Source organism: Truncatella angustata, assembly GCF_020726525.1.
Source record: "Truncatella angustata strain MPI-SDFR-AT-0073 chromosome Unknown BKA67scaffold_2, whole genome shotgun sequence".
Taxonomy (NCBI): Eukaryota; Fungi; Ascomycota; class Sordariomycetes; order Amphisphaeriales; family Sporocadaceae; genus Truncatella; species Truncatella angustata.
In genome coordinates, this window is record NW_025763382.1 from 1,679,261 (window position 1) to 1,692,870 (window position 13,610).

Here is a 13,610-nt window from a genome sequence, read left to right on the forward strand (position 1 = left end):
AGTCAGTGTATCTTAAGATCAGGTTACCTGCTCCTAGATATATAATACTGTGTAGGCTGGAGTACGTAGCTTATGGCGTTCTCTGCTTTTACTCCGGTAAGTAGCTCATTCGCCAGCATCTACGTCACTGTGTTCCAAGCTTTACTCGATTGTATGCTTGCGCATAGCCGGTCATTCGCAGGCGACGTGACTTTGAACTGATAGGTACTTAATATACCTAGTATACTTGTATGCACTGTACTGATTCCTAAAATCTACTTTTATATCATGTCTGATGGCTCATGTTGTCTCCTACATGAGCAGAGTGTAATATGTATTGCCTTAATCATAACGACAATGCCTTGGTCATAGGTCTATGTTTCGATGCGTATCATCTTGTGCACGAGAAATATCCTTCTGCGATTAAATCCAACCCCCGCTGGCTAAACCAAACCAAATGTTGCTACGACGCATGTACATGTGGGAGTACAACCAGAGAAACAGACAATGGAGTGCAATATATTCATATCGAAATGATACACCAAGGCAAAATACGCATCTTGCCTCTGACCCATGAGCCACACTGTCTAACAATTGTCCAACGTTGATGGTGTTGATACTATTGACAAACACTACGGTTTGGGAACCGTCTTGACGAGCCTCCTAATCTTAGAACTTCTCACTGTAGTTGCCAATCTGTTCCTGTTTTTCTTTTCTTTTCTTTACTTTCGTTCCTTCCTTTTTTTTCTTCTCCTTTTTCTTCTACTCCTTTTTTCCCCCCTCCTTTTTTGCTTCTTCTTCTATACTCCCACATTAAGCGCGCTCAGTTGTGTTCATACTTAGTTTTTCTTACAGGAATTCAATACACCTCCATTTTATTTTGTGTATGTATTTTTAATACTTTAGAGCTGCTACAGAACCATCCATGACATTAACCTTATTAACAGCCTGTGAGCACAGCGTGTTCGTAACTCCTCTTACGAGATAAAAGAATAGGAATTTTTTTCTATCTTCCTTAAGAGATCGATTCTTAGTTATGATTACGGGGCCCATATGTAACCGTTGATTACATTCAAGTACATAGAGCCCAAGAGTAAATGGAGTGTCGATTCCCACAACAAGGGAACCAAAATAGAAAGTCTTCAAAAAAAAAAAAGGACTCGAGCAAACTATACTGCTGATACGCACGTTGGTTATGCTGGAGAACGTCAGGTGCTGCTCCCAGTCTGGCGAACTTGCCCAACCCGAGTGCCTGCGTGCAAGGGCAGGTCTAATGAACTACCTGTAGACGTGGCTCGAATAATATTCTAGCTACTCGTCGAAACTTCTCAAGACGAGGTTTTATGTCGTGCAGATTTAACTTTATTGGTGAGCCCAAGGAAGGAGACGTCGGTTGATGCGAGACCCGAAATGTTCTCTATCGCCTTCTTCTAGATGAAAAGCTTTGATGGGTAGTTATAATGGCGAAGAACCACAACACGATGATTTACTCAAAATATGACAGTCTACTTACGTCTGAGCTAGAAATCTACATACACTATGGACAATAGGATCATCTATGATGAGATGATGCTTCATATGGGGAGAACCTGGGGTATCCTCGAGGAGCCAACCGTGTATTGTTAACCTATGATACAGTAGCCTGTAAACGCCGGTCGCCAAATACCTAGAGACACGAACTTTGCCTTGAAAATGCCTCAAAGAGTCCTTAAACATTATTATACGTATATCATGCCATACCATATCCTCATATATCTAGCGTACGGATCCACCCCCTACAATGATAACAGAGCGAATGCAGCCCAAAATGCGGCCAACACAGCGATGGAACTGGCACTGGAACCAAGCGAGGGAGCAGCGTTTCCAAACCCTTGGCCTTGGTAACCGAAGGTGACGTTCTGCTTGATAGTTGAATTGTAACAGTTGCCACCAACGATGTCAAGGTTGGTTAGGTCGTTAGCATTGAGGAAGAACTAAATACTCAGTCAGTTTCCATCACGCCAACAAAGTTCGACTTCAGCACCACACTAACCATATATTGTGTTTGGTTTAATCCCTCGAAACCTGACGTGTCGTATGGGAACAGATCGCCAGAGTCAGTCGCAGAGGTGTTGCGGAGGAAAATGCACTGGACTTGTCCCGGATAGTCTTTGGCAAGTGCAGGGTATGCTTTCTGTGCGATGGTTAATAATTGTCTTGCGAGATTTCAGAACTTAGTGGCCTACCATAACATCCGAGTTTGTGGTATCACCCATCAGGACGAATTTACGCTGAGGGAAGGTCTGGAAGATCTTGTCCAGAAGGAAACGTCGAATCTGGAGTGTCGCAGAAACATCTGAGAAGTTGAGAGGACGTGTGTCGAACGAACCTAATGGGTAAGTCTTGTAAATGAACCTTTCGAGTGTTAGCTTGACTGTCGCTCGCGGAAGCACGGAACAGGAGAAACTCACTCCATGTAGTTTCTAGTGACCTGCTCGGGGGTTGTTGTCAAGTAATGGAAGTGAAAGTTAGGAATTGAAGCGCTCCAGTTGGCGTAGATATCAGGCATGTTCTCCCATTGAGTGAAGGGTCGGGCAAAAGAGTTGAGCAAACCCTCCTTTGGCTCATAAATCTTAGTTATCCTTAGGATATCGTCGATATCCGAGATAATAGTCATACCCTCAGGCGGAACCAAGTAGGCCGTGGCATTGCCTGTATCGGTACCGTTCACGTACATGTTCAGTGACTGAATCGAGCTGGTCGCATTGCCTGCAATCAAGTGGCCTCCATTCGGCCCGGTGGTGTTGGCCAAAAGGACGAATGAATCAAAATCGCCCTCGTCAGTCGTGGGGTACGGCATCCGAATGGTCTGGGCGCCTCCTTCCTGTAAAGCATCCCATTCGTTAGTCTTCTGAGGCGAGATATGTTGTTGCTTCCCAGTAGTTATTGCTCACAGCATTGATGACACCACCACTAGCACCTGGCTCTACGGTTACGTCGTTGACGAAGTTAATCGTGACATTCTGGTCGGCTTGCTGCACGATAAAGATCTCCCTTGTCAAGTTTCTGGCTTGGTTTTGCTGGTCGGCAGGAAGGTCCGCAATGTCGACATCGATCAGAAAGACGTTGGCGAGATCGTCCACTTTCTCTTGAGAAATATTGGGTTGCTTGAAGATGTTGCCATGAACGCGAACGTTCCAACCTTGGTCAGTCCAATTGGCGTATGCTCTGTCGATGCCATGTCAGCCGCCATAGTCGTAGATTACATGCTGGTCAGATTATGTACTCACGGCAAGTTCAATGCCTGTGTTGGCGTAGCTCTTAGATCATCGTCGTTAATTCCGAGAGAACTTTCAACATCGTCACCAACAGGGAAATCCTGGAAGAATTGGGGGACCCCCGACGCGATATACGACGACACGTCACTCCCGAGGCCGCTGATGACACTGTTTATGTATGAGCCCGGGTTGAGGTCTCGTCGTTGGTAGTCTCGGTGCAACACTGGAGCGGGCGTGATCATTGGATGCGGTACTGGTTCTGGAGCAGGAGCGGGTGCAGCGATCGCCAACGTCGCCAAGGCCCACACCGGGACTAGTAACCGCGAGAAAGGCATGTCTGTCGACTGAACAAAACCTCACAGGTTGATACAAGTTTCCTTCAAACTGGGAAGAAAAAGGAGACGTGTGCACTTCGGCACCTGAAGTCCAGAACCCAGCGGCCTGCTATCCAGCAATTGAAAAGGGTGATGTGAGTGATGGAGAAGAAAGAAGAAGAAGAAGAAGGAGAAGGAGAAGCAAAAGCGACCAGAGGAGACGGGATCGGGCTGTATGGTGTGTGCCTGGAGATCATGTACTTCAAGAGAGTGTACCTGACTCAGATGCTACCAAACGCATGGTTCGCAATTGGGGATGATGGTATTTGTCTAATTAACCTAGAGACATGTACTAACTAGGGCCCTGCCATGTTTTCCCAACCCAGTGCCGTCTGGGTGCTGTGCATGTAACATCCCAAGCAGGAAGGCAAATGACATCATTCCGCGTCCCAGATCGCGGTGATTTAGCGTCGTTTCAACCCGTCTAGCGGTAATTTGGACCCTACATGTACATGGCAGCAGCCCTTCCGATGCCCCGAAAAACCTTAACCAACATGTTAAACTTGGTCTTGGCCTCTCTCTGCCACCTGCTCTGTCGTGGGAGTCCAACGTGGTTTAAAGCTTAAGTTGCTTAGTCGCAAATGTTGGCACATGAGCGTATCCCGTGTGGCACAAGCCCCCAACAAAGCCAGGTACCCAAGTCAAGCCTTCCGCTCCTGAGCATTTACTTATCATGTTCTGAGTATTATCGGGGCATCTTATTAGCGTGCAAGAAATCTGATAACTGATAGTCACCCTCTCCCATGGCGTGAGCCTATGTTTCGAGGTTGATACTGCGACCGAATCTGGCATATAGCTCAACTTTCAGTTCCGTCATCTCTTCCTTGATAGTGCCCATGTTGTCTTCCAACGCGGACACCTCCTCCTCTATCTTTTCGTTCGATGTCGACAGCATCTCTTGTGCCTGTTCGAGGGAAACGTGGAAGAAGGCGTCGCCAATCTTGTATCTGGAAATTCTCATGAGTTTCCGGGGTAGGCTCATTCGATGCTGTCCTGCAAACTTACGGCACAAGGTCGTCTTCATCTGCAAGCTCCAATTCGCTCGTGACATCGTCAAGCTCTTCTTTCTCCTTCTGTAGAAGCCATTATTTGCCGTTAGCCAATCCCCGTTTCACCTGCCAGTGTACGTTGAACCGCAGCGCGTCACTCACGCTCTTAGCCTTTAGCGCCTCCTCGATCTTCAGTTCTTTCTGATGGAGTCGGCTGAACTTGTTGATCTTGTCCTGGTCTTCGCGGCGCACCTCGACATCGTCCCCTGCGCCTTCCTCCTCCTTCGAGAGCTGTGAAAGGCCTCATGTCAGGCTTAGAGACTCGTCAAGCACGTGCTCCGGTGACCTACCATACGTCTGTTCATATTGACCCAAGTGCCTTTGCAATCTATGGCTTCAATAGTGGGGGATTTCGTTGTCGTCGGCAGCGCCTGAATTAGGAGTCGGTAAACTTCAAATGCGTTCCCCGCGGTTGCTATTGAGACGCGCTGAGCTGAGCTTAGGCTTGTGGTGGGGTAGAAGACTATCGATAAGGCTGCCTTAGCTGGGATATTTTCAGCGACTGACAGTTCGCAACGATGCTACATGATGAAGTGTATGAAGAGTTTCACAATCTTCTATAGACTTTCGCTTCGTTGGGCAGCAACATATATTTGGATGTGAAGGTCGTTGGCGTGCTCACGAGATACTTTGCCTGGGCTGAGTTGGGTTGTGTTCGCACTGAAGACTTTATAGTACCCCGTAAGACTGTCCGTGAGTTGAGGTCCAAATAGTTTCGGGCGCACAACCGAGCGCAATTGTACTAAGAAGTATCTATTGGGGTGATTTTACGTACCTCACTCACTGACTGAAACACCATTCAATTACCCAGTTTCGTTCATATATAAATTGTCTCTGGAAATTCGCATCAGCCCGATTTCCGACTTCGGGTACGCAGCAAAATAAGAAGAACTAAACTACCTGCAGTCATAGACTTCATCGATTTACTCCGTTTCAGGATAATTTTCTCTTCTTTTTGGCTCGCGCAAGTCACCATCTCGAACCCTGCCCGGGTACAGGAAGCAGCGTAAGGATTTCATCAGGGTCGTGCATGCAACTGTCATGGCGCAAACTCAATACGACGAGGCCGGCGGTGATTACGATGAAGTCAGACCTATCTTCTACATCGGACAGCACGATTCTGCCCGATCTGAGACCCTTTCCGATTTGCAGTATGGGCAGATCTTGAATGCGGGTGTAAGTGACATAGCCTTCTTGTGGACTTCACAATGTCATCTAACCGACCGCAGTTCAGTTTTGTGACAACACCTGTCACAAATGAACATTTTCGCAAGAGGGTGACTGAACTAGCAGCGAAGAGCATTACAGAGTTCTCAAACTCTGAGATTGCTAGCTGTCACCCGGATCCCATCGTACCGCCGTTGACCACCGAGGATACATCCCTCTTCCCCGGTCCCACAACGGGGGGGCTGATCGCATACGCCAGTCCTTGGATCGACCTCTGCTCGAAGAACCCTGCAGTATCCAGCATCTCGCGACAAGTCCTAAACCTTGAGATAGCTTACGCCAATTTCTGTGGTGCACGAACAATCATCATTCCCGGTCCCCGGCAAGATGCCGTCCAGGCTCGCAGTAGTCAAGGCGTTGCCCAGTATGCGCGAGCGATTCAAGAAGTGTTGCTTATTGGCACTCGCTTGAACTTCGTCATTCATCTGCCCATGTACCGCGAGCCAGGTCTCGAAGAAAACACAAGCACTTTGTCAGCCGAACTGCTCAATGACGATACCACCGCTGCAGGCGACAACGATAGTGAGATTGATATCTTCAGCTCTTGGGACTCATGGCATGTAATTCGTACCACTTGCGAGTACGACTCGAGAGTATGCGTTGGTACGTAATTCCGTTGTCACGGCGCAACCTGTTTGAACTCCCTAGGCCAAACTACTGACTTTGATTCAAGCTGTGAGGATGCCTCGAATGCTGCCACTCAAAGCAGTCCAAACGAGATGGTTCTCAGAACCCGTACAATACCTGACGTTTGGGCCCAAGGCTTTCCAGGCGAATAAGGGTGGCAACCCGTCGCTAAGCCGAAACCATCAAGACATGATCATGATGTACATGAGACTCAAGGTTACCCCATACTTTCTACTCTGCGACGTTGGCCCAGAAGTGAAGGAGACTCCAGAAGAGGTCGAAGCCCCAGGACCTGATGACTTCCCCAGTCTTGCAGAGGCGGCAAAGCAGCCCAAAAAGGAAAACCGCGGTTACCCGGAACATAACCGCTACTCGTCGTATCTGAGACACCTTGAGAGGCAGCAGGAGCCTGTCTCGTACCTCGAGCAGGCGACCTTGACCAATTTCCAAGACTGGCTTCAATCCCCTTTGCAACCGCTCTCGGACAATCTGGAGTCCGTCACGTACGAGGTATTCGAGACCGACCCCGTCAAGTACAATCAGTACGAAATGGCGATTGCCCAAGCTCTTGCGGAATGGTCACACCAACGCAAGTCTACGTCTTCTCCCACTGGGGAGGTCGTTATCGCAGTGGCGGGTTCTGGGCGTGGGCCGCTTGTAACTCGTGCCCTCCGAGCTAGTGAGAGCACTGGTGTCCCAGTCAAGGTTTGGGCAGTTGAGAAGAATCCTAATGCGTATGTCTACTTGCTACGTCAGAACCAGAAACAATGGAATGGACGAGTCACTGTGGTGAAAACGGATATGCGGGCCTGGAAGGGTCCCGTCATTGGCGGCACTACGGAAGCACCAGACTATGGCAAAGTCGACATCTTAGTGTCTGAGCTTCTCGGGTCCTTTGGTGACAATGAACTGTCGCCCGAGTGCCTCGACGGAATCCAGCATGTACTCGCTAAGCCACATGGTATCTCGATACCGGAATCTTACACGGCGCATCTTTCTCCCATCTCGACGCCCAGACTTCATGCTGACATCAGTCGACGTGCACCCGTCGAGGAGAACGCTTTCCAGACACCTTGGGTTGTCCGCCTTTTCCAACTCGATTTCGCGGCTCAACGTGTGCCTGGCCACGACAAGTTCCAACAAGCCTGGGAATTCGTGCACCCACTGCCGGACTCTACCATGGAGATGATCGAAGCACGGAGGTCGGGAGGCGTCGTCGGTGGCGGAGGCGGTTCAATGGCCGGAGGTGTAGGTGCGAATGACCACAACTCGCGCCACTGCCACTTGACCTTTGTCTGCAGAGATAGAGGTGTTATCCACGGTCTTGCGGGCTACTTTGAGTCTGTTCTATACCGCCCAAGACTAGAAGGCAAGGACTTGGTGGAGTTGAGTATTCTACCTGAGAACATTGACCGAAAGAGCAAGGACATGATCTCCTGGTTCCCCATCTTCTTCCCCCTCAAGGTAGGTTACTTTCGGTCTACTGTGGGTGCCGTGTACTAATGTTCAATAGCAACCACTTTACTACCCAGCGGATACCGAACTCGAGGTCAGCATGTGGAGGCAAACGGATGACGCCAAAGTGTGGTATGAATGGGTGGTCGAGGCGTTCATGTGGGTGAGCGAAACACAGAGAGTCAAGGTCGGCGCATCAGAGATGTGCAGCAGTCGCAAGGTAGCTTGCTTGATGTAGAAGGATCATGATCATGATTGGAAAGCAGGGGAAAATGGGGAAGATGGACAAAACATGACTGCTTTCTTGCTAGGTATGCACCTGGACGCAAACGTGATGACTTCTTTTTGTCATCTAAACATGGCCAAATGCCCAGTACTCTTTTCGTGACCCACGTTCTTGATCTTCCAAACGTTGTTCCCTCTCTGTAGAGTTTGTATGCCACAAGAGTCGTAAAATTGCGGCCTTTCCTCCTCAATGCGACTACCGCTTGTCATCACGGGTATTATATCGTGCCCCCTTGCTTGGTTTTTCTTTTCTCCCCCGACGCTGGCAGACAGTTTCAGCCTCATCAGAAATTCGTTTCAGTGAAATGTTACTTCTGGTGATTAACTTTGCGCTGTGGTCCTTCCATTGGGCTCCATTGCGAAACCGAAACAAGCTCATCAGCCCTCCATCGTGACGTCTCCTCCCTCTCCGGCGTCGGCGGCCTTGATCCACAGCACGTTGTTGCACCGGATGAGGATTTGCCCCAGATCACTTGTGAACTTCTGGTCAATGAACTCTTGGGCGTTGGTGAGCTGGATGTTCATGTAGCTGTCGGTCGACACCAGCCTGCCCTTGTACTCGGTCTCGCCCCACTTTAGGCGTACGACGATGTCCTTGTTGACGCTGCAGATAGGAAGGTCAGCCGGCAAATCATTGGAGATGTCGTCCTTGAGCCCAGACGACTGTGCCTGATGCTGGCGTCGAAGCGCTGAGTAGGGAAAGAGCATAGGATCGGTACGTACAGGTCTTGCAGCATAGGCCGCGGGTTGATGGGCACGAACTATTCATCAAGTTAGACTTGTCGCCACACAGTTTCTTACAGAGCTGGAGGTTCTTACACTCATGCTGGGCGAGTGGGCGAGGATTCCCTGTGTGGTTTCTGTCGCGTCTGGAGACTTGGTGAAGCTTCGCGATTAGGCAGTTTTGCGATTGATTGATACTTGCATAGCCGGCCGCAAGGGAGACAAGGAGCTTGCAGGCTGGCAGGCGAGCGTAGTGGGGCAGACAGACACAAAGCCCAGGCCCCGGTATATACATATTCTTTTTGCCTGGCCTATGCAGCCATACATGATGCACACGGTGCTTCTGCTTCTGCTTCTGCTTCTGCTTGTGGTAGGGTAGACGATGGTCACAGCACCAAGTTACGGTGTGCGATATGTTTAATAAAGCATATATTCATTGTTCCCTTGGCGTCTGGTTCTCTGACATTTTAAGCTCGCTTGATGTTCCACTTGAGCTCCTTGATGCTGACCTCCTCGCCCGCCTTCTCATCGTAATCATACCATTCACCATCAGTAAGCTCGATTTCAGCAAACTTAGTCCCAGAATCAACCCCATCTGCAAGCCATGTGCCTTCGGAGTGGAAATCCGTAAACTCCAAACCACGGCAGTCGAACTCGATGATAGACTGAGCCTTGGGGGGCTCTCCTTGCTCGTACGGCGTTGGTGCTGTCTTGATCGAGGCAGTAGACTCTCGCTACCAGAAACATGTCAATATTAGAAGTCGTGCCCGGAAGACGGTCCAACAGAAGATATCGCACCTTGCAGTTCTTGCATTTCCACACGAAGTTCGCCTCTCCTCTACTGCCACTCATTTCATTGTTTTCCTAGGACATATCAGTCACCATACGAGGAACGCTCGGGCGACAACTTACGAATCTGCTAACTGCAACAGGGTTCGGATGCGTCTCGCGGCATGACGTACACTGGACAGTGAACGTATACCAGAAAGGATCGTTCTCACTATCGTTGGGGCGTAGGTTGGTAACCCTGATGGCCACGTTAGTACTTCCGCTGCACAATCTCATACACCGTCACTCACCCTGCCAACTCGGCCGTCAAAGTGAGTGCAAACATGGTGCCTATAAGTGGGGGAATTTGATAGTGCAAGCAGAGTTGTTTTCAAGCCTCCAATTTGATCAACTGAGGTCAGTGATTTGAGTCGACGCATTCATCTAAGCGCGATATGCGGTTAAGGAATTAAGCAAAGTACCAAGGTGGACCCTCCGGCTTTGGTTGATCCGCCATGGATAGCAGCTCAACATGGTCAGATTATCATGAGCTCTGAAAATCAAACATTGACAGCCCTCGAGACAACCCATGCGCACCAATTGACCGCCCAACCGACCCCGGACGACATGCCTGCAGTATGCAGACACTTTGGTCTAGGGTCGCGCAGGCGCAATCGACCTGTCGTTGCCGAGTATGCTTACAACCCGCCAACGCGTTAGCGAGGCGGTCGACCACAGCAGCTTCGCGACGAAGGGTGACGGGTGCCGACTTGTTCACGGCCTGCTATACGACGATTCTGGGCACGGCGGTTGTGATAGATTCCAAAAGGAAGGATGCTCGGAGGAAAGAGCTGGATGACAAGTTGGAAAAGGCCAGAGCCTCGATGAGCAGTCTGGCTGTTCAGGAAGCAGCGTTTCTGCCCGAAGAATATGGGGCCCCAATAAGTACGAGCGATGAAAAAACGAACATTCAGATACCATCAGGCACAAAGGCAGAACCGACGGACTTTTTGGGCCTGCTCGATGAATTGACGCACACTGCTTCCGAGACCTATGTTCCTCGCCAACGCTCTAGTTGGCCCAAACATGAGGTTGATTGGGTGCAGGTGGAAGCTGCAATAACAGCTGAAGAGAAGGACGATACTGTGGTGCTTCGACATCCAAAAGATCAAGGACAGTTAGAGAAGACAACACGTCAGATCGAGTCACTTGTCCAGACTCTTCTATGGCGGGCCAGGAACCCGGCATGTCCAGACGCGCCTTCTGATAGCACAACAGCCGGTACCAACTTCCTGGAAGAGGCCGAAAAGCTGATGGGAAGTTATCCAAGCTATTCAAGTCCCCACATCGAGCCTGTAGCTGCGAGCGATGCTCGTCTTCATCTCAACGAGACGTTCCGGAACATTTTCAATAAGGCTACCGACGCTCAGGAAACCGTGGGCAAGATATGCTACAATTTGCTGGTCTCTAGCTCCCCCCCGAATATTCACAACTACAACGCCTTGATCGCGGGTTTCAATCGTATTCAACGACCCGACCTGGCGCAGGCTGTAGTCGATTCCTATCTCAATAGGTCGAAGTGGCCACCGACACAACAAACACTCGTATGCCTTCTCAGTCATGCTAGCATTAATCAAAACATCGATCTCTTTCGTGAGATTGTAGGCCGCATGAGGGGAGTAATCGAGGACGGAATGCATATTCGCATCTTCCACAAGGATGCCATTTGGAACGAGGCCGGCGAGAAGTGGGCTCGCGAAAAAGCCGCCTTTCGAAAAAACAGCTATGTGGAAAGGGCGCACCGCGAGCAACACGTTTTCAACAGCCTTATTCGGGGATGGCTTCGTCTCGGTAATATTCAAGCTGCCTGCATGTCCTTTGTAGCTTGTGTTCGGCACGACTACATAGTTCCGACTGACACGATATACGAGCTTCTCACAGAGTGTCTATTGTCCCTGAATCAAATTAACGTCAATACTATGTTTAACCGGTTAACGAAGGATCTTGAGCAGTTCGCAAAGCTGCTGGACCACATTGCTACCGAATCTACAGAACATATGGCTCAGAGGATAGCGGGATTGTTATCTGCCCTGGCTGATCTACGCCAATTCAGTTATAGACCATTCGTCGGCAACGTCCAGGAGGATTGGAGACAGATGCTGCAATCTTTCTCTGGTTACTTCAAGGCGGACAATTTGAAAACCAACAATGACCTAAGGCCAGTTATCCGTGTCGCAGGTCTACACAAGAAAGTCCAGGATCTGGAGGAGAAGGCAATGTTGATGGATGCTCACGTTAAAGCCGCAACTATAAGAATTATGACGGGGTACGACGTTGGTGCCTCGGCTCGCCTACCACGCCCAGGGTGGAAGATTCCTGCGTATCAGCATTTCGATTCTGCTTTACTTCGTGCCCTGCAGGCTATCGACCTCACATCTGACATCTCGACAATCAATGACGTCAAGGCACAACTACTCGACAAGCTGCCCGATCAGACACTAGCTCCGAAGCTTCGGGCAGCAGCAGACCTGGACAGGTTGAATTTCAGGTCGCTTGTTAGTTTTTACCATCCACTTAATAAGTCTGCCAGAAGCCACACGACTGAGGCCGGCCACAACATTGGTCGGATTGCAGGACAGGCCGCCGAGATAAAGGACAATATCAGGACGATCCTGTTCTGCTATTTGACAACTTCCAAACAGCAAGCCTATAGAACCTTATACCCGGATTGGTACAAAATGCCGGTCCAGAGGCTACTCAAGCATTCTTGCCACGTGCTAGCACGCCAGGTTCGGGCACAACAGAAGGTCAAGGCCAGCGCGTCTCTATTAATCTCAGGACAAGTGGAAGAGGAGGAGCTTGATAGCTCGGATGAAGGACAACAACAAACGTTGTCAGGTGCTAGTGAAGCTTCATCGACACAAACAGATACAGAGATACCAATTCCTGTTGCAAAACTGGAAACACCGGTAATGCCGTTGTCCGCACAACAGTTGTGGTCAGACGAGCATGTAAGATACCAGCCGCTTCGGGCTAATTGCAGTTGCAACCACTAGAAATTCTCACGAAGAATTGTATGTAAATATCCGCGAACTAGAACATATGAGCAATAGACCCAAAGGCAACCCAAGCCACGCAATGGAAACAGAAGCAAATGATACTCTTAAAACCCCTGACAAGCCCGGCCCAGATCCCCCAACTCAACGTTGGTTCCGATCTATGTGATGGGAGTTTGGGTACCCCGCGGCGCCAATGAACTCGAACGCCCCCCACTAAGTCACAATACAATGTGCATAGGCATTTTTAGTTGCAGCTAGGACTTCAGCTTGTCGACCTGTCATACTGAGAACAAGACGCCAGAGTGATAACTACAGGGGCTTGCATGAGCCAAATTGATATCTTGTGTTTGTACATAACGAGAAAGTCAAATTCCATTGGGAGGCTGCAAGATTGGTCGGCACAGACCGCAGCGCTTGACAAACCGCTCAACGCCGAGCCAAAGGGGCTGCCATGGTGTATTACATCAAGCTGACCACGTATCTTTCACAGTCGAGTCGGTGTAAGGGGGTTTAGACAATGAATGGTTATCAATCACCTGAGAGCGCAGAATCAATCCCATCCCGTCCCGTGATTGAGTTTCTGTCCATCGGCGGAATAGTCTAGGCAGTGCAAGGGTGTCTCGCGGAGCAGGTTTTGCGGTGAGCACCCACCGTGCTGGCCTCACATGAATCAGGGTGGACTCTCGTGCGTGCATGGTTCGAGATGGAAGGGCACTGCCAAGTCGCGATGTTTGTGGAGCATCTAAGTAGCGGGAAGAAGCCCCGGCCAGGTCCCTGAAGCATTGGCTCACTAGCGAATGAGAGTTT

General features: G+C 49.7%; 6 protein-coding genes across 6 annotated transcripts; 2 read left to right on the top strand and 4 right to left on the bottom strand.

The window, feature by feature from the left end:
* Positions 1 to 1,371: 1,371 nt before the first annotated feature.
* On the bottom strand, positions 1,372 to 3,812 carry BKA67DRAFT_552744 (uncharacterized protein). Its single transcript, XM_046101870.1, has 6 exons — positions 3,249 to 3,812; positions 2,913 to 3,186; positions 2,430 to 2,842; positions 2,205 to 2,373; positions 2,012 to 2,152; positions 1,372 to 1,952 (listed from the first exon to the last, which is right to left on the bottom strand). The coding sequence occupies exons 1-6, from the start codon at positions 3,569 to 3,571 to the stop codon at positions 1,755 to 1,757; spliced, it is 1,518 nt and encodes a 505-aa protein (XP_045960933.1). The 5' UTR covers positions 3,572 to 3,812; the 3' UTR covers positions 1,372 to 1,754.
* A 552-nt stretch (positions 3,813 to 4,364) lies between these two features.
* BKA67DRAFT_531957 (Gim complex component GIM3-like protein) lies at positions 4,365 to 4,964 on the bottom strand (the record flags this gene model as incomplete). The annotated part of the gene is made up of 4 exons (XM_046099460.1): positions 4,365 to 4,557; positions 4,616 to 4,683; positions 4,762 to 4,890; positions 4,950 to 4,964. The coding sequence occupies 4 exons, from the start codon at positions 4,962 to 4,964 to the stop codon at positions 4,365 to 4,367; spliced, it is 405 nt and encodes a 134-aa protein (XP_045960934.1).
* Positions 4,965 to 5,700: 736 nt separating this feature from the next.
* Positions 5,701 to 8,206, top strand: BKA67DRAFT_512179 (putative SHK1 kinase-binding protein; the record flags this gene model as incomplete). The annotated part of the gene is made up of 4 exons (XM_046097455.1): positions 5,701 to 5,835; positions 5,889 to 6,489; positions 6,560 to 7,977; positions 8,027 to 8,206. 4 exons carry the CDS (start codon positions 5,701 to 5,703, stop codon positions 8,204 to 8,206), a joined length of 2,334 nt encoding a protein of 777 aa, XP_045960935.1.
* A 425-nt stretch (positions 8,207 to 8,631) lies between these two features.
* BKA67DRAFT_655017 (LSM domain-containing protein) lies at positions 8,632 to 9,078 on the bottom strand (the record flags this gene model as incomplete). The annotated part of the gene is made up of 3 exons (XM_046106666.1): positions 8,632 to 8,857; positions 8,977 to 9,014; positions 9,073 to 9,078. 3 exons carry the CDS (start codon positions 9,076 to 9,078, stop codon positions 8,632 to 8,634), a joined length of 270 nt encoding a protein of 89 aa, XP_045960936.1.
* A 266-nt stretch (positions 9,079 to 9,344) lies between these two features.
* Positions 9,345 to 10,159, bottom strand: BKA67DRAFT_552769 (uncharacterized protein). The gene is made up of 4 exons (XM_046101871.1): positions 10,056 to 10,159; positions 9,889 to 10,003; positions 9,775 to 9,840; positions 9,345 to 9,710 (listed from the first exon to the last, which is right to left on the bottom strand). Exons 1-4 carry the CDS (start codon positions 10,088 to 10,090, stop codon positions 9,444 to 9,446), a joined length of 483 nt encoding a protein of 160 aa, XP_045960937.1. The 5' UTR covers positions 10,091 to 10,159; the 3' UTR covers positions 9,345 to 9,443.
* Positions 10,160 to 10,252: 93 nt separating this feature from the next.
* On the top strand, positions 10,253 to 13,034 carry BKA67DRAFT_164511 (uncharacterized protein). Its single transcript, XM_046095184.1, has one exon. It carries the CDS (start codon positions 10,383 to 10,385, stop codon positions 12,798 to 12,800), a length of 2,418 nt encoding a protein of 805 aa, XP_045960938.1. The 5' UTR covers positions 10,253 to 10,382; the 3' UTR covers positions 12,801 to 13,034.
* Positions 13,035 to 13,610: the final 576 nt, after the last annotated feature.

Coding starts and splice junctions, on each gene's coding strand:
- BKA67DRAFT_552744 (XM_046101870.1), bottom strand. CDS start 3,571: ATGCCTTTCTCGCGGTTACTAGTCCCGGTGTGGGCCTTGGCGACGTTG. Junction 2,374..2,429: donor GTCACTAGAAACTACATGGA/GTGAGTTTCTCC, acceptor AACACTCGAAAG/GTTCATTTACAAGACTTACC. Junction 2,153..2,204: donor CCACAAACTCGGATGTTATG/GTAGGCCACTAA, acceptor ACCATCGCACAG/AAAGCATACCCTGCACTTGC.
- BKA67DRAFT_552769 (XM_046101871.1), bottom strand. CDS start 10,090: ATGTTTGCACTCACTTTGACGGCCGAGTTGGCAGG. Junction 9,841..9,888: donor CTGTTGCAGTTAGCAGATTC/GTAAGTTGTCGC, acceptor GATATGTCCTAG/GAAAACAATGAAATGAGTGG. Junction 9,711..9,774: donor GGAAATGCAAGAACTGCAAG/GTGCGATATCTT, acceptor TGTTTCTGGTAG/CGAGAGTCTACTGCCTCGAT.
- BKA67DRAFT_164511 (XM_046095184.1), top strand. CDS start 10,383: ATGCAGACACTTTGGTCTAGGGTCGCGCAGGCGCAATCGACCTGTCGT.